At 40.4% G+C, this 20153-nt stretch overlaps 2 protein-coding genes across 2 annotated transcripts in view; one reads left to right on the forward strand and one right to left on the reverse strand.

The window, feature by feature from the left end:
• LOC112076583 (zinc finger protein 79-like) overlaps window positions 1-14681 on the forward strand; it is a 22850-nt gene extending 8169 nt beyond the window's left edge. Inside the window, exon 2 of the mRNA XM_024143317.2 lies at window positions 9920-14681. Coding sequence (XP_023999085.1) covers window positions 9920-10851 — 932 coding nt within the window. The 3' untranslated portion in view covers window positions 10852-14681. The remainder of the gene's footprint in view (window positions 1-9919) is intronic.
• LOC112076582 (OX-2 membrane glycoprotein-like) overlaps window positions 13691-20153 on the reverse strand; it is a 14230-nt gene continuing 7767 nt past the window's right edge. Inside the window, 4 exon segments of the mRNA XM_024143316.2 lie at window positions 13691-16315; window positions 17813-18412; window positions 18598-18804; window positions 18807-18920. Of these exon segments, the coding sequence (XP_023999084.1) occupies window positions 18102-18412; window positions 18598-18804; window positions 18807-18920 (632 nt within the window). The 3' untranslated portion in view covers window positions 13691-16315; window positions 17813-18101.

A 20153-nucleotide genomic window follows, 5' to 3' on the forward strand; every position in this document is an offset into this window, starting at 1 on the left:
CACCTTGTCAGTTTTGGTGTGTTTTGTTAGCTTCTACTGTAAAGATATTGAGATGACCTTGGATTTGTCCTTAGGGTGGACTACCCTCTGCGGTTTCTCTTGTTGAAACAACGGAGTCTGATGGTTGACTGGGTGGTACTGCAGTTTTCTGTGGGAATGAGTTAGTAGACACAACATGTATCAGATAGAGATGATGTGAGGATCAGTTTTCACCTTTCGTTTGGGTGGATATATTTTTTTTGACTACTAAGGGGGACTGTAAGGTATTTATAATAAGGGATACCTGGAGAAAATCATATCTCTCTGAAATGGAAATGCATGACCCTCCCTTCAGTTAAATATATTTTTAACCGACCCTCCCTGAACACTTGAAAAAAAAAAAAGTTCCTCCCCTATACCCAAAATAATAATTTAAATATGAAGTGGATTGTAGAGAACATGACTACTGTTTACCCTCACTCATAGGTCAGACCAGAGCCTTAGATATGCAGTTTTAGAAACTGTTCTTTGTTTTGTAAGTGTTACATGGCAAAGGATTCACAGAACACCGTGGACAAGGGTAGGGGTGAACATACAGGTCCCTCCACTAATATTGGGACCCTTGGTAAATATGAGCAAAACGGGCTGTGAAAAAAATTTCTTTGCTGTTTATCCTCTTGGTGTTTCATTCAAAATATTTACAAAAATCTAACCTTTAATTAAAGTAAAATGATTGAAAAAAATACATGTGAAATAAATGTTTTTCTTCAAAACATGTGTGCCACAATTATTGGCACCCCTAGAAATTATTATGAGTAAAATCTAACTGAAGTATATTCCCATTCATATTTTACGTTCTTAAGTTCACCTGAGCGATTAGGAACACTTAAGTGGTAAGCCATGATTTCCTGTTTCACTGGGGTGTAAATATATGGTGACACACAGGCCACGTTCCGATAGCCATCCATCACTATGGCAAAGACCAGAGAATACAGTAATGATGTGTGACAAAAGGTTGTTGAGCTGCACAAATCAGGAAATGGCTGTAAGAAAATAGCTCAACGGTTGAAAATGCCCATTTCCACTATCAGGGCAATAATTAAGAAGTTTAAAGTTACTGGAGATGTTAACAATGGGCCTGGAAGAGGACGTGTGTCTATATTGACCCCACGCACAGTGAGGAGGATGGTTTGAGTGGCCAAAAAATCTCCAAGGATCACAGCTGGAGAATTGCAGATGTTAGTTGGGTCTTGGGGTCAGAAAGTCTCCAAAACTACGATCAGACGCCACCTACATAACCACAAGTTGTTTGGGAGGGTTGCCATAAAAACGCCTTTGCTGTCATCAAACAATAAACTCAAGCGCCTACAGTTTGCCAAACGTTACTGGAACTTTCAATGGGACCGGGTTCTATGGTCAGATGAGAACGTAATAGAGCTTTTTGGAAACAAACACCAGAGGTGGGTTTGGTGTAGACAGAAAGATAGCCATGCAGAAAGTACCTCATCCCCACTGTGAAGTATGGTGATGGATCTTTGATGTTGTGGGGCTGTTTTTCTTACAAAGGCCCTGGACAACTTGTTAGGATACATGGTATCATGGTACATGGTATCATCTAAACCTGACTGCCTCTGCTAGGAAGCTTAAACTGGGCCGTGGTTGGATTTTCCAGCAGGACAATGATCCAAAGCACACCTCAAAATCAACACAAAAAAATGGTTCACTGAACAAAGAATCAAGGTTTTGCCATGGCCATCCCAGTCCCCTGACCTGAACCCCATAGAAAACCTGTGGGATGAGCTGATGAGGAGAATCCACAAGTGTGGGCCTCGGAATCTGAAGGATCTGGAGAGATTCTGTATGGAGGAATGGTRTCAGATCCCTTGCCATGTGTTCTCCAACCTCACTCCGGGATGCTGGCCTTCTAGGCAGAGTTGCAAAGTAAAAGCCATATCTCAGACTAGCCAATTAAAAATAAAAGATTAAGATGGGCAAAAGAACACAGACACCTTTAACAGCAGGACAACCCTGCTAAAGAAGTTGTTTTGCTCGCCCTCTCGTGTACAATGGCTTTAGCATAGTCTACGTTTGGAACTGTGCTAAAGTCTACTATCAACTATAAAAATGTTTTTTTAACAGAACCAGTTTCAACTGAAGTATCTGATATCACCAAATGTCACCAGGCAGGCCTACAGTGCATTCGGGAAGTATTCAGACCACTTCCCTTTTCCCACATGTTGTTATGTTACAGCCTTATTCTAAAATGGATTAAATAAAACATTTTCTTTATCAATCTACACGCAATACCCCATAATGACAAAGAGAAAACAACAGGTTTTTAGAAATTTTTGCAAATTTCTTACAAATAAACAACAGATACTTTATTTACATAAGTATTCAGAATCTTTGCTGTGAGAATCGAAATTGAGCACATGTGCATCCTGTTTCCATTGATCATCCTTGAAATGTTTCTACAACTTGATTGTAGTCCACCTGTGCTAAATTCAATTGATTGGGCATGATTTGGAAAGGCACACACCGGTCTATATAAGGTTCCACAGTTGACCGTGCATGTCAGAGCAAAAACCAAGCCATGAGGTTGAAGGAATTGTCCGTAGAGCTCAGAGACAGGATTGTGTTGAGGTACAGATCTGGGAAAGGGTACCAAAAAAATGTCTGCAGCATTGAAGGTCCCCAAGAACACAGTGGCCGCCATCATTTTGAAATGGAAGAAGTTTGGAACCACCACGTCTCTTCCTAAAGCTGGCCGTCCTGCCAAACTGAGCAATCAGGGGAGGGCCTAGGTCACGGTGGTGACCAAGAACCCAATGGTCACTCTGACAGAGCTCCAGAGTTCCTCTGTGGAGATGGGAGAATCTCCCAGAAGGACAACCATCTCAGCAGAACTCCACAAATCACAGAAGCCACTCCTCCAAAGTAAAAGGCACATGACAGCTTGCTTGGAGTTTGCCAAAAGGCACCTAAAGGACTCTCAGACCATGAGAAACAATATTCTCTTGTCTGATGAAACCAAGATTGAACTCTTTGGCCTGAATGCCAAACTTCACATCTGGAGGAAATCTGGCACCTCCCTATGATGAAGCATGGTGGTGGCAGCATCATGCTGTGGGGGATGTTTTTCAACGGCAGGGACTGAGAGACTAGTCAGGATTGAAGGAAAGATGAACGGAGCACAGAGAGAGTACAGAGAGATCCTTGATGTAAATCTGCTCCAGAGCGCTCAGGACCTCAGACTGGGGGCGAAGGTTCACCTTCCAACAGGACAACAACCCTAAGCACACAGCTAAGACAACGCAGGAGTGGCTTCGGGGCAAGTCTCTGAATGTCCTTGATTGCATACCACTGCTGGCTTGCTTCTGAAGCTAAGCAGGGTTGGTCCTGGTCAGTCCCTGGATGGGAGACCAGGTGCTGCTGGAAGTGGTGTTGGAGGGCCAGTAGGAGGCACTCTTTCCTCTGGTCTAAACAAAGATCCCAATGCCCCAGGGCAGTGATTGGGGACACTGCTCTGTGTAGGGTGCCGTCTTTCAGATGGGACGTTAAACGGGTGTCCTGACTCTCTGAGGTCATTAAAGATCCCATGGCACTTATCGTAAGAGTAGGGGTGTTAACCCCGGTGTCCTGGCTAAATTCCCAAATCTGGCCCTCAACCATCAAGGTCACCTAATAATCCCCAGTTACATTGGCTCATTCTTCCCCCTCCTCTCCCCTGTAACTATTTCCCAGGTCGTTGCTGCAAATGAGAATTGTGTTCTCAGTCAACTTACCTGGTAAAATAACGGTAAAATAAAAAAATAAAATAAAAATTGGCCCAGCCAGAGCCCGGACTTGAACCCAATCAAACATCTCTAGAGAGACTTGAAAATATCTGTGCAGCAACGCTCCCCATCGAACCTGACAGAGCTTGAGAGGATCTGCAGAGAAGAATGGGAGAAACTCCCGAAATACAGGCGTGCCAAGCTTGTAGTGTCATACCCAAGAAGACTCAAGGCTGTAATCGCTGCCAAAGATGCTTCAACAATGTACTGAGTAAAGGGTGAGAATACTTATGTAAATGTACATTTTCAAAAAATTCTAAAAACCTTTTTTGCTTTGTCATTATGGGGTATTGTGTGTAGATTGATGAGTGTGAAGAAGAAAAAAACAATTTAACCCATTTTAGAATAAGGCTGTAAAATAAGAAAATGTGGACAAATTCAAGGGGTCTGAATACTTTCCGAATGCACTGTATTTTATAGGCTATGTATTGGATAACGGCACAAAGCTCTAATCAAATTAAGAAATGTATATGCTTTTGAATGACATGTCTGGTTTTGGCGGGAAGTACCGGGTTACCCGGAAGAAAAGTGATTTATTTTCGGGATGGGACATTTGTAAAATACCAGGAAAATATTCAACCCTAATGGTGATTTGAAGGAACTGGCTGACACAATCTATGGATAGTAGACTATAATTTCATCTGTCAAACAGGTATAGGCCTAGCTCTTGTTGTTAGTAGCCTAAAGCCATTTTAATTTGAAGACCGTTTAAATGAATTAGACCTTCGCGTATTAGTCTATTTTCAGCACTCATCCGTTGTCCATCTGTAATGTAAATTACTCCAATGTGGCTTATGGAGATCAATAACTCTAAAGAAATAGCTTCATTATATGCAATGAAACATATTGTTTTAATTCAAATCAATTATAGTCGTAGCTCTAGTTGTCCTCGTCTACAGGTTCTCCCTCTCCAACTGAACAGGACATCAGTAGGTCTAGTTCGCGCACACATTATTATTTAAACATTTTTACAGCCTCACCTCCTGAAATCAAATCAAATGTTATTTGTCACATGCGCTGAATACAACAGGTGAAATGCTTACATACAAGCCCCTAACCAACAATGCCGTTTTAAGAAAGTGCCACTGTACACAGCACAGTCATTTGTAGGTAGCACTGAAGGGTTTACCTCAGCAAGAGCAGGGCAGGCGGAGCTCATGATTACATGTTTTTATTTTTTATTTAACTAGGCAAGTCTGTTAAATAGCATGCTCTAGAGGTAATGTATGTTATTGCTGTATAAGTGAGTTAGCTAGCATGCTCTAAATGTAATTTATGTTATTGCTGTATAAGTGAGTTAGCTAGCATGCTCTAGATGTAATTTATGTTATTGCTGTATAAGTGAGTTAGCTAGCATGTTTTAGATGTAATGTATGTTATTTCTGAATAAGTGAGTTAGCTAGCATGCTATAGAGGCAATGTATGGTATTGCTGTATAAGTGAGTTAGCTAGCATGCTCTAGATGTAATTTATGTTATTGCTGTATAAGTGAGTTAGCTAGCATGCTATAGAGGCAATGTATGGTATTGCTCTATAAGTGAGTTAGCTAGCATGCTCTATTTGTAATGTATGTTATTGCTTTATAAGTGAGTTAGCTAGCATGCTATAAATGTAATATATTATTGCTCTATGAGTGAGTAGCTAGCATGCTTTTTTAGATATATATTTTATATATATATATATATTTTTAAATTGTTTAAAAAATGTTTTTTAATGCTATAAATGTAATGTATGTTATTGCTCTATAAGTGAGTAAGCTAGCATGCTCTAGATGTAATATATGTTATTGCTGTATAAGTGAGTTAGCTAGCATGCTCTAGAGGCAATGTATGGTATTGCTATATAAGTGAGTTAGCTAGCATGCGCTAGATGTAATGGCCGCATTAGCTAATACACCGTTGTTGTTACAGATTCATGCTATCGACAGCCATCAACATCATTGAGCCATCAACATCATTGAGCCCTGCACATCTATGTAAGAGTGGCAGGTAGCCTAGCGGTTAGAGCGTTGGGCCAGTGAAACCAAAAGTGAAAAATCTGTCGACGTGCCCTTGAGCAAGGCACTTAAGAACAAATTATTATTTAAAATGACGGCCTACTCCGGCCAAACCCGGACGACGCTGGGCCAATTGTGCGCCACCTTATGGGACTCCAATCACGGCTGGATGTGATGCACCCTGGATTGGGAACGCCTATCCATTGCAGTGTAGCCTAGTTTTATATAACACCATCCCAGCAGCGCAAAAACTAGGGAAGGAAGTCCATTTTCTTAGAAATATAACTTTGCACTGTGCTTCTCCGTGCATGGTCTTGGTATAGCCTCTGCCTAAAGTATAGGCTATGGATCATGTTGGATTCTAACTACTTTATTGAACTTTGTATAGCAAAGTTACTGTGAGGCGAGTACAGAAGGTGTCTGTCCAGACATGTTTTGTTCTTGCTGTGTATTCATATTTCTAAGGATGGAGGTTAAGAGCAACAGGCTAGTCTCAGTTCCTGATAAGTTAGGTTAGTGTCTGTGGAACTAGGAGAGAGGTGGATCTCAACATCCAGATGAGGACAACAGTTGAAGAGAAGAAACCTCTGGGAGGAGAGCAGCAGGGGTCCACCCCAACACACTAACCACGGTCCTATCTCACACACCTCTCCGCTCACGCTGCTCTGGACTCAGGGCCATGACAATGTAATAGTTAAGAGGAACAGAGACTGATTGTTTATCTTGGAAGTGGTGAGTGGTGATTCCACCTAGTTGGAAGGTATAAATATATGCTTGTGTGACTTGTATGTTGTATTTGCAGCTGAAGCATCCAGTGGGTTGAATAAAGTTGGTTTGTGCTTTTACTAGTTGTCTGCGTTTCTACTCTGTTCGTTCAGAACAACTTGATATTGCGGACCCAGCAGAGAATCAGGGATAGCATCATGAGATATTATAATATGCAACTAATTCTCAAACCCTGAGCAATGAGACATTTATTTGATTACAAATGACATGACCCTCCCCTGAATTTAATTTAAAAAAAATACTAAACCCTCCTGTCACGCCCTGGCCTTAGTATTCTTTGTTTTCTTTATTATTTTAGTTAGGTCAGGGTGTGACATGGGGAATGTTTGTGTTTTGTCTAGTTTGGGTGGTTATATGGTAAAGGGGGTGTTGGGTGTAGTGTATGGGTTTGTGTTGAGTGAATGTMTCTAGGTATGTCTATGGTTYAGTGAATGTGTCTAGGTATGTCTATGGTTGCCTGAGTGGTTCTCAATCAGAGACAGATGTTTTTCATTTGTCTCTGATTGGGAGCCATATTTAAGGCAGCCATGGGCATCATGTATTTGTGGGTAATTGTCTATGTCTAAACGTTAGTAGCTTGTGTGTGCACTTTCGTTTTGTAGCTTCACGGTCGTTTGTTGTTTTATTAGTTTGTAAAGTGTTTGGTTTAGTTTTTCTTCTTCAAATAAAAAGAAGATGTCTTATTTTTCACACGCTGCGTTTTGGTCCTCTCTCTCTTCACAAGACGATCGTGACACCTCCCCCATTTTCCGCCAGGTAACAATGGTGTACATTTAAATTTCTCCCTAAGCAACTTTTGTTTAATGATATACAGTATAAAAGTGAGTACACCCCTCACATTTCTGTAAATATTTGAGTATATCTTTTCATGTGACAACACTGAAGAAATGACACTTTGCTACAATGTAAAGTAGTGAGTGTACAGCTTGTATAACAGTGTACAATTGCTGTCCCCTCAAAATAACTCAACACACAGCCATTAATGTCTAAACCGCTGGCAACAAAAGTGAGTCCCCCCCTCTGTGAAAATGTCCAAATTGGGCCCAAAGTGTCAATATTTTGTGTGGCCACCATCATTTTCCAGCACTGCCTTAACCCTCTTGGGCATGGAGTTCACCAGAGCTTCACAGGTTGCCACTGGAGTCCTCTTCCACTCCTCCATGACGACATCACGYAGCTGGTGGATGTTAGAGACCTTGCACTCCTCCACCTTCCGTTTGAGGATGCCCCACAGATGCTCAATAGGGTTTAGGTCTGGAGACATGCTTGGCCAGTCCATCACCTTTACCCTCAGCTTCTTTAGCAAGGCAGTGGTCGTTCATGTCATCACACAGCAGACCAGTCTTTCATGATTTGAAATGGAATCAAGCATTTTAGTTTTAAAATAAAATAAAAAAGCAACACTTGAATAATTAGCGTAAACAATAAATAAACCGTTCCATTTCGGAGATTGCTCCAAACAGTCAGAAAAATTTAATTGTAATCTAACAGCACCTGTTTGGCCCACATAATATGCACACAGCATTTGCTCCTTACCTTCTTTGTCTTGACCTCCAGTATTTTCCACAACTAGTCACATTTATTCCACACATCTGACTTCCCCTTTACCTCCTGAGCAACCAGTAAACATTCTCCTGTTTCGAGTTTGTCACGTCCTCTGCATCTATTTTGCTGTTATGGTGTTCTGAGTTTGTTATAACCAATTTATTGATGTGATTATGATATGCTATAGGTTAGGCCCTATTGGTCATGTGCATGCGATGCATACATGTGTCACATAAATAGAGCAAGGGTTGAGGAAATAGGGAATGTTTTTCCTTAACAAATGAGGGATTTCGGTAACAGAACTTTTCAGTCAGAAATGGGTGTAATTATGTTGCAGCTTTAGCAACACGGACAGCGCGATAAACACTGTTGATGTTCTGTGGTGGTCGGTACAGCAGGGAGGAGAGTGAGACAACGGGTGCTAGTCACAATCACTCACTGTTTATAAAAAATAAATAAAAAGTCTGAGCCCAGCCCGGCATAATCAAATCAATTGCGTTCGAACTCCCTCTAGTCATTTGTGTGTCTTAATTATTTCATCAAACAGTGCACTTAAACCATCAGACAAGCTCAGTGCATATGGTTGATTTGATTAAAACACACAAGATGTGTCTATACAGTCCATTCAGAAAGTATTCAGACCCCTTGACTTTTTACACATTTTGTTACGTTACAGKCTTATTCTTTGCTATGAGACTTTTGGGCTCCCGAGTGGTGCAGAGGTCTAAGGCACTGCATCTCAGTGCTTGAGGCGTCACTACAGACACCATAGTTCGAATCCAGGCTGTATCACAACCGGCCGTGATTGGGAGTCCCATAGGGACTATGGGCAAGCGCACAATTGACCCAGCTTCGTCTGGGTTTGGCCGGTGTAGGCTCATTGTAATAAGAATTTGATTAACTGACTTGCCTAGTTAACAAAGGTTAAATAAAAATAAAAGATAATTTTTTTTATTAAATAATAAAATCCTCATCAATCTGCACACAATTAACCCACAACACAATGCGGAAAAAAAACAGGTTTTTAGACATTTATGCTAATTTATTAAACATAAAAACAGAAATACCTTATTTACATAAGTATTCAGACCCTTTGCTCTGAGACTCTAAATTGAGCTKYGWTGCATTTTGTTTCTATATAAGGTCCCACAGTTGACAATGTATGTCAGAGCGAAAACCAAAGCCACTTCTCAGTAAAAGGCACATGAAATCCGGCTTGGAGTTTGCCAAAAGGCACCRAAGACTCTCAGACCATGCGAAACAAGATTCTCTGGTCTGATGAAACCAAGATTGAAGTCTTGTCTTTGACAATTCCCTGAATGTCCTTGAGTGGCCCAGCCAGAGCCTGGACTTGAACCCGATCGAACATCTCTGGAGAGACTTGAAAATAGCTGTGCAGCAACGCTCTCCATCCAACCTGACAGAGCTTGAGAGGATCTGCAGAGAAGAATGGGAGACACTCCTAAAATACAGGTGTGCCAAGCTTGTAGCATCATACCCAAGAAAACTCGAGGCTGTAATCGCTGCCAAAGGTGCTTCAACAAAGTACTGAGTAAAGGGTCTGAATACTTATTTAAATGTGATATTTCAGTTAACCTGTCTCCTCCCATTTATCTACACTGATGATTTTACATTGGATTTAACAAGTGACATCAATAAGGGATCACAGCTTTCACCTGGTCCGTCTATGTCATGGAAAGAGCAGGTGTCATAATGTGTTGTACCCTCGGGGTATATCACACAAACTTGACTTTTTTTTCTGATGTTGTTCACACAGGAGACCCTGTTGAGACATTCTCTACATCCAGAAAGCAACAGCAGGAAGATCACAGAGCTAAGAGGTCTCACCACTGCCCACATTGTGAGGAGATTTTCCCAATTCTATCAAAGCTAAAAATACACCTGAAAATACACACAGGAGAGAATCGGTATTCCTGCACTGACTGTGGGAAGAGCTTCACAACATCAAGTGATCTGAACGTTCATCAGAGAGTGCACACAGGAGAGAAGCCTTACTCTTGCTCTGACTGTGGAAAATGCTTCACAGCATTATCTGAGCTAACAGTTCACCAGAGAACACACACAAGAGAGAAGCCTTACTTCTGCTCTGACTGTGGGAAGAGTTTCTCTCTATTAGATACCTTAATCAAACATGAACGTATACATACAGGACAAAATCCTTACTCCTGCTCTGACTGTGGGAAGAGTTTCTCTCAACAGAGTAACTTAAAAAGACACCAACGTTTACATACGGGAGAAAAGCCTTATTGCTGCTCAGACTGTGAAAAGAGTTTTCCCCAATTGAATGAGTTAAATAGTCACCAGCGAATACATACAGGAGAGAAGCCTTACACCTGCTCTGACTGTGAGCAAAGTTTCTCTCAACACAGCAGCTTAAAGAAACATCAACGTATACACACAGGAGAAAAGCCTTACTCCTGCTCTGACTGTGGAAAACGCTTCACAACATCATCTGAGCTAACAGTTCACCAGAGAACACACACAGGAGAAAAGCCTTACTTCTGCTCTGACTGTGGAAAACGCTTCACAACATCATCTGAGCTAACAGTTCACCAGAGAACACACACAGGAGAGAAGCCTTACTCCTGCTCTGAATGTGGGAAGAGTTTCTCTCAACAGAGCAACTTAAAAAGACACCAACATTTACATACAGAAGAAAAGCCTCATCAGTTCTCTCAGACCAGCTAAGATTAAAGTCACTCCATCACTTAATTCTCATGTCATAAAGTAAGTGGTAACTGTGATTTGGATCCTATTGTTTCTCACTGTGAGTGAAATGTGCAGAGGAAAGGGAGCATTATAGAATGTTAGCTTCTCTTTACTTTACTGATCAGTGTACACCTTGTCAGTTTTGGTGTGTTTTGTTAGCTTCTACTGTAAAGATATTGAGATGACCTTGGGTTTGCCCTGATGGTTGACTGGGTGGTACTGCTTCCCTCTGCAGTTTTCAGTGGGAATGAGCTAGTAGACACAACATGTATCAGATAGAGATGGTGTGAGAATCAGTTTTCACCATTAGTTTGGGTGGATATTTTTTGGGGACTGTAAGGTATTTATAATAAGAGATACCTGGAGAAAATCATATCTCTCTGAAATGGAAATGGATGGCCCTCTTTTCAGTTTAATTGATTTTTACCCGACCCTCCCTTAATGCTTGAAAAAAAAACTCCCCTATATCCCCAAAAATTATGAAATATAAAGTGGATAGCAGAGAACATGCCTACTGTTTACCCTCACTCCTAGGACAGACCAGAGCCTTAGATATGCAGTTTTAGAAACTGTTCTTAGTTTTGTAAGCGTTACATGGCAAAGTAGCCAGAACGTTGTGGATTTGCAGAACACCGTGGACAAGGGTAGGGGTGAACATGTATAGCTTTCTATAAACGCATTTCATGCAATTCTAAGTAATTTTACATGACCGGAGACGAGCAGAGAGGATAATTGATTCTGCCTGCTTAGCTTTCCAGTGGGGGTCTGCGAGTAAAACTGGTGCCGCATTTTATGAAGCGTGAGGGAAGTTCCCGTCTGACCAAAAGAGGACGAGGAACCGACCAGACCCTTACTGTGAGCTGCCCAGGTTGAGACACATCATCTGCGAACAATTGAGGGGCGGCGAATGACTTCACTAAGGCAATTAAAAATATATATAATAATTATTTAAAAAACTGAAACTAAACATAAAGACGTAGAAGAAGAGTAGGAGGGTACCACTTGCCTTAAGTAATAGCACAAGGTGAATGTGAGAGTTGTGTGAGTAAGAAGATATTAGTGAGATTGAAATTTGGATAATAAGCATAAGATGAGTTCAACAAAGGATTTACATTTGGGATAATAAGAGGGTTGTAATGTGGATATTAGGATAATAAGAGATTGACATTTTGATACTAAGAGTGAATGAGAGCTGTCAGGGGACTGGGTTAGGTGGGAAAGAGGTGCTATTCTATATGTATGGGAAGCACCAAGACTATAGAGACTATAGAGACCATCTATACACAAGACTGTAGAGACCATAGCATTTATGATTATATAAACTACTGAGACTATAGACACTGAGAGACTATAGATACGAGAGACTTTAGGTACTGTAGAGAGTATAGATACTGTAGATTATGGACTACATAGACTATTGAGACTATAGACACTGAGATACTATAGATACACAAGACTATAGATACTATAGATACTGCAGAGACTATAGAGACTGCAGAGACTATGGCGACTATAGAGGAACAGTTGAAGATACATATGACATGGAAGAAGGCTAGAGCAAGTCTTAAAGAGAGAACTAGAGCGGGGGCAAGTAGTGGTACCATGCCCCACTGACAGCTGTCTGTAGGCATTTATAAGAGAAGTGTCGACGTGGTCTGCAGCCACTGGTAGAGAATAGCATAATGTGCACTACGTGCTATTCTATATGTATAGTGACGATGCATAGGACTTAACGACAGGAGAATCGTTGAAGATGCACATGGGGTAATAAGGGAGATTACCGAGTGTGTTTGGGAATAGTACTAAGTGAATGTGGATGTGAAAGTTGTGTTAAGCTGATTTAAATTTGGATAATAAGCTGTTTGATTGAAATTTGGGTGTTAAGCTGATTAGAATTTGGATAATAAGATGATTGCTTAAAATTTGTATATTAAACTGATAGAAATGTGGATATTAACAGAGAAGATTTTTGCTATAACGTACTGAGTGAATGAGAGCTGTCAGGGGACTAGCTCCAGTGTGAATGTGGAGGGAAGTGTGAGCTGAGTTTTTTGATCTATATATTATCTAAGGGTTCCGTCCACCATCTCCCATCGTTGTCTTGGACTACTAATAATAGCACGTGTTGTTATTGAGCACGGGTGTTGTTTTATATGTATAGGAAGTAGCGGTCTATAGCATTTCTGGGAATTGTCTATGGGGTCTGGGACCACTGTACCATAGTCTCTGGGAGGCTAGAGAACCGTTGAAGATACATATGGTGCATAGGATGAACATGTTGTGGATGTGAATACCTAAGTATAGAAGTTATGTAGGGAAAAGTGAATGTGAATTTCCTGCATAGCAGGACATGCAAACGTGTGTATTTTAGGTTTAAAAAAGCTTCTAAAGTTAGTAATTTCCACTTTAAAATGTCAGACTGGATTTGCCCTAACGAAAAATGTATCAACCCCTACAAAAAATGTCCATTAATTATAATCCATATTTCCTGTTGCTGCAGGATTATGTTAATACTGTAGCAAACTGGCTCAAATTAAGATCCTTCACCTGTTTAAAGCGAAGGATGGGTACAAAAAAAGCTGACTGCTGGAAAATCTTGGAAGTGTATGGGTGAAGTGGACCGTGGTACTCATTAGAATTTCCTGTCTTTGTCAGATTTTGATCTCATTTAAAACATTGTCTTTGTGTTTAATTTCCATGGTTTTTACATCAAAAGCTGATTTACATTACACAACATTTCCACATGTAAAAAGCTGTTAATAAGGTGTGTCATCTGTCTGAAGTAAAAGTACACAATAATGACAAATGCAAATAGAAATAAAGTAGTTATTAGTATTTATTCAATATTACTGTGAAATACTAACAGCTGATTTTCCAGAGGGAAGCGAAAAACCAGAAACCCATTTAAGCCAATATGGGATAAACTGGAAAATGATTCCCTGATCTCTTTTAACAAGACAATCGAGCAAGCTCCTGGAAAATACAAAAATCTTCAACATAAACTTTGTAAGTTACTTTAAAGTTTACTGAAGACACTCCTAGTACTAAAATACTGTACCTGTCAGCAAAAGTGAATTATCAAAAATACATCATTTACAGCCAAATCATCAGACATAGGAACTTTTGTACATATAAATCAGGGGTGGCCAAAATGGTTGTGCAGGCTTTTTTCTCCAGCCCAGTTCTACCACATCTGATTTGACTATTCAAGGTTCTGATAAGCAGCTGACTAGAGGTATGGTGTGTTGTAGAACAGTCAGAAGTTACAAATATCACAGCTGAGATGCAGCAAATAGTGCTTCCTCTGAAGTTATATGACTGTGTTTACACAAGACCCCAAATCTGATTTCCTTTCTATATCCAATCTTTTTTTCTGACCCATATCAGATTTCGGTATTCACACTCAGAAGTAGCACACAAATTAAATTCTCATTTGCTGTCACTGTTACTTTACATTTTGGGGTGGTGGTCATGTTAACGTCACGTGCCAACAAAAAAAATCTGAGCGTTCAGACAGAGGTCGCATATGGAGGATGGGATTTGTATCAGGATTCTGCTCCACATATGGAGGTGTTATAAATAGGAAATCAAAAGATCAGATTCAATGTGTTTTTTTGCTGTTTAGACATTAGGGAAAAAAACAGATAGGTATCATATAACTGTCAAAAGATCTGAATTGGGCTGCAATAAGGCGGAGTTTACACAGGCAGCCCAATTCAGATATTTTTTTTAAATTAATTGGTCTTTAGATTGGGCAAAGGATCAGAATGGGGGTGCATGTGTAGACGCAGCCCAAGTACCTCAGAAAACCACGAGAGGATGAAAGCCAACATGACATTAGATACCATGCTTACCTCATCCACCCCAGGAACTCGCAAATGTTTTAGAACATGGTGTAATCTGCTGGATGTAATCTGTTACATGTAATCTGCTGGATGTAATCTGTTACATGTAATCTGCTGGATGTAATCTGTTACATGTAATCTGCTGGATGTAATCTGTTACATGTAATCTGCTGGATGTAATCTGTTACATGTAATCTGCTGGATGTAATCTGTTACATGTAATCTGCTGGATGTAATCTGTTACATGTAATCTGCTGGATGTAATCTGTTACATGTAATCTGCTGGATGTAATCTGTTACATGTAATCTGCTGGATGTAAGCTTTCTATACTGCAGCTGCTTTCCATGCTCAACTGGAAGCGTCAATAGACGATGAAGTGTGACGCCTCCCACAATTAATAAATACATAAATACAAAATAAAAACATTTAAATAAATAACATGGAAAAGATTTGAAATGTGTTATCACTCTGATTTACAGAGATGACCCAAGGTGTAGTGATTAATAATAATTAGGTGGGTGCTTATATTCGTCCTATTTCACACAGTTTGTATTATAAGCATGTCTGAATTGGAAATGTGTTGGTTTTTTTTCATATCCCAACTCCCCCTGAGACACCGGTCAGGGTCTGCCACTATCAACGGCGACCCTGGAGCAATTAGGGTTAACTGCCTTGCTCAAGTTCAAACTAGCGACCTTTTGGTTACTGTCCCAACGCTCTAACCGCTAGGCTACCTGCCGTAGTAGTTCCTGTCCAAACAACGTCACTAGGTGTGGTGAGGGGCTCAGGCATTCCAGGGGACATCATCTCTGCACCAGGCCAAGGCACCTCAAACTGCAAGAGAAACAGAAACTGGTGCCAGTATAACATTTCATAATATTTTCAGAGTTAGAGTAACGACACAGAGGAGATCAAATACCCCCTCTCTCTCACACACACACACACACACACACACACCTACCTAACAGGATCAGCACATTTCCACGTCAGTTGCTCTGTGTTACAGCTGCCCTACACGCTTAGTAATAATAGATAAAACATTTGAAGTATTTTATTTGACTCTTATACACAAAGTAACTTGATAAAGCGAAAAGGATAACAACCTTGTATTTTCTATGAATAAAGTGTTTGAATGATCCTCCTTGATTCGTTGTTGAAGTCAAATTCTTTCTAAACTAAATTCTTTCTATAGGGGAAGTTCAAGTTTCAGAGTCAAATGCTTCATCCATGTGGAGGCTAAACCAGAATGGAGCTCTTCAATGTCACTGTATTTTCATTGTCTACATTGTTCATGATATGGAGGGTTCTTCTGATGTTATCTTGAGTTTGTCTACTTTCTATAAAACCAGCTTGATGTCAAAGCCTATGCTCAACTTGTAGAAATGTTAACTTGAAACTCAAAGTACAGACAGAGACAGACAGAGAAAGCCTGATAGACTGAGAGACAGAGACATAGAAAGCATGACAGACAGACAGATACATATTTATATGCAGATAAGTAGGTAGGCTGAGTGCCAGAGCAGACATTGTGCAGTAACTCTGCCTCAGACTTGAAGTAGTGCCGCTCCTGTTCAACCAACACCATGCTCAGTAGTTTCTAAGAAAAAACAAAGAAGAATTGTCACATTTCAATTTGGTCAATTCAGAGATCTTTGTGGCGAATATTGTGTCTATACAGTCTACCATAACGGTTTAATACAAAACCTGCCAATGGGCTTACAGTCATTGTGGAACCTTGGAACCACTGTGAAACATAGTTTGATGAAATGTTGGAATTTGCAGCACAACCTTCAGAAGGAATATGTGCAAATCGATTGTTTTTGAAACAGACAAAAATGTAAAAATATTATATTTTGTCCACATACACAACATTTAAGTAATTTAATCATAATGAATCTAGTTACGGTAGTCCTTCTGATTTCAGAGTTATCAGGCTCTGTGCATCAAAAAAGAGAACTTTTGATAAAGTAATCTGAAAGCAGTCAAATCCCAAATTCCACTGGAAGGTACAGCACATATTCCACTGGAAGGTACAGCACATATTCCACTGGAAGGTACAGCACATATTCCACTGGAAGGTACAGCACATATTCCAACATAACACAGCATTAATGCTTTTAGGGAAAAGACACATGGAAGTTTGACGAATGCAAGATCATAGTAAAACTGTCACTGTTCTCTCGAGATAATTGTAGTAAAGATCCGATCTTCAATCCACCCAGCTAAGATGAGGGTTTTATGGATGGGTAAGTCTTTCCGTAAATTTATTTTCATACATTAAAGAGACATGAATGAACGCAATCACTGCACCTGTGGATGAAATATATTGAAAAGTGACGAGTACAATGGTATCGGATTCACAGAGGCAGAAGCATAGAAGGCAAGTAAATGAGGGTATGAACTAGTAACACATACAGTAATCGTTGACTATGTCTTGGCAATATAAACAATAAGAACTCACTGAGTTACCACTGACCAGATATTGGAGACTTGAGATTGAGCTAGCCCACGAAGAAAAAATAACACACACACATACTAGTATAAACACATGCGAAACATGTTCATGAATATGTGTATGTATTGTATTTACCAAAACTCATGGTCGCTTTCCGCAGATCAATGAGACTTGATCACTGACTGAATCACCCATAGAAACCTCCTTGTGGCACCACCAGAAGGCACCACACACTTAACCTTGGTGTCTTTGTAAGGTAGACAGGACACTGTTGCAGTAGTTGTGACAGTTCATTGGATGGGTGACATTGACCATGGTAGACTTTTCCAAAGCAATGTGTTCTGTGTGGTCCCATGCCACTACCAGAGAGAGTCGTCCCGTGACAAAACAATTCAGTGTTTTCTACTCTATTCCTCACCTACAGTAAGTACGAACACTGTCTACTTGAAATCATAAACCCTACTGTTAATTAGAATGTGTGTCTTATTAGACCTGTGGATTTCAGGGTCATCATGTTGATGGTTGACTGTTGATAGTTCTTCCTGTTCAATGTAGTGGGATTTGGGATTTTGGGCTAAAGATTGTTTTGGTAAGTTTGACACTGTAATTTCTCTTTGTCATCTGAATAGTAAAACTTACCTTCTCATTTTCTTTCTCAGTTTGCAGCACAGTGCCACAGCAGCTCCACAGCACACAGCAATGAAACACCCATCACTGAAACAATTACTGTTGAATTACCTGTGAAAGATGACAAGATGAGAATGGTACAATTCACAGATAAAAGTAGATCAGAGATTAGTTGTGGTCATTAGATGAATCCTGTCACCATCAGTGACCTCAGGTACACCAAGCACAGAACACACAGAGACATAACTTCAGGATGACACCAGCATGCTGATTGTTACTGTAGGCATGTACTGAACCATTTCTAACCAGCAAATGAAGCTTGATTTATAGCTGGAATAACCATAGATACGTTCTTGGTGACACCTCCAGAGAACAGTGACACCATACAGCCAACCCTGATGTTGTTGTCAGGTAGACTGAATGCTGCCAGCGTAGAAGTTATGGTGACAGTGACAGTTCCATTGAGATGGGTGACACTGGCCATTGTAGAATTTTCTAGAATTTCTGTTTCGTCCCAGGTTACTATAGGAACAGGTCGTCCAGTAGCAGAACAGGACAGAGTGATGTGACTGTTGTTGGTTTGTGTGATGAGGAGTGAGGGTCCATACAGCTCTATAGGACAACAACAGACACAGTTCACAGTGAACAGCACATGAGTCNAACAACAGACACAGTTCACAGTGAACAGCACATGAGTCATAAAGCAGGTATCTAATGTGGGAAATCAAATGAATTACATGTTGAGGTTCATTGATGATGTCAACACCTACTCATTACATTATGCAATAACATTTTACCATTAACTTTGAGACAGGTCCTGCCACTGATAGGTCCATATGGATAGGTGTTAAACAGACACTTGTAGCAGGACTCGTCTCCTCTTGACACTCCTCTGATGACGATAGAGCAGTTCTGCAGTCCCTCGTCATCAAACTCCACGTTCCTCTGAAAATCTTTGTTAACAAATCAGCTGTGGTGTTTGCTGTAAGAAGCCATATTGTCTCTTTTTGCCAGGTGACTTGCAGCATGTCTTTTGGTTTCATGAGCTCACAGTTTAAGACTGCATCTTCTCCCAGGGTTGCTGTGACAACCTGCTGTGTTCTCACCAGACAAGAGAGCCCTGCATGAAGACAGTTACACACTACTTAGTACTTACTATATTACAAACTCACACACTCAGTTGGTAGAGCCTGACGCGTCGTTGTGGGTTTGATTCCCATATATATATATATCTTTTTTAAAGTAAGTCGCTTTGGAGAAAAGCGCCAGGTAAAAATATATATATTTATAGATTTTGTCGCACAGGGCTTTGCTTTTTTCTGTTTTTGACTATTTATGTTAATACAATGTGCAGGAGGGCCAAATTGCCAATTGTATGACTTTGAGGCAATTTGTGTAGTCATTTGTAGTGTTGTTTTGTGTAGCGTTGTGTTGCGATGCGTAGTGTAGCGTTGTGTTATGCAACTGTTTGAATAAAGAAGAGTGTCCAGATCCTAACTAGAACGGGGTCAGTACGGACCGCGGATCCCAAGATCTTTTTAGGAACTCAGTCAGGCTTTCAACTTACTGCTCTTGATTGCTGCAATAGTAGAATCTACAAGATGCAATTTCTAAATATGGTAGTGCATGGGCAGTTTTCTTGTTATGTCATTCCCTGACAGAGCTATTTATAACCTGTCAGAAATATCCAGTTGACCAACTACTAGCCCAAGTCAGCTAGATAGCTAGTTAGCCTAACTTACCTATCTACATCAAATAAAATGTTATTTGTCACATACACATGGTTAGCAGATGTTAATGCAAGTGTAGCGAAATGCTTGTGCTTCTAGTTCCGACCATGCAGTAATATCTAACAAGTAATCTAACAATTTTACAACAACTACCTTATACACACAAGTGTAAAGGAATGAATAAGAATATGTACATAAATATATATGAATGAGCGATGGCCGAACGGCATAGGCAAGATGCAGTAGATGGTATAGAGTACAGTATATACTTATGAGATGAGTAATGTAGGGTATGTAAACATTATATAAAGTGGCATTGTTTAAAGTGACTAGTGATACATATATTACATACATTTTTCATTATTAAAGTGGCTAGAGATGAGTCAGTATGTTTGCAGCAGCCACTCAATGTTAGTGATCGCTGTTTAACAGTCTGATGGCCTTGAGATAGAAGCTGTTTTTCAGTCTCTCGGTCCCCGCTTTGATGCACCTGTACTGACCTCGCCTTCTGGATGATAGCGGGGTGAACAGGCAGTGGCTCGGGTGGTTGTTGTCCTTGATGATCTTTTTGGCCTTCCTGTGACATCGGGTGGTGTAGGTGTCCTGGAGGGCAGGTAGTTTGC

The sequence above is a fragment of the Salvelinus sp. IW2-2015 genome, unplaced genomic scaffold (assembly GCF_002910315.2).
Source record: "Salvelinus sp. IW2-2015 unplaced genomic scaffold, ASM291031v2 Un_scaffold3858, whole genome shotgun sequence".
Classification (NCBI taxonomy): Eukaryota; Metazoa; Chordata; class Actinopteri; order Salmoniformes; family Salmonidae; genus Salvelinus; species Salvelinus sp. IW2-2015.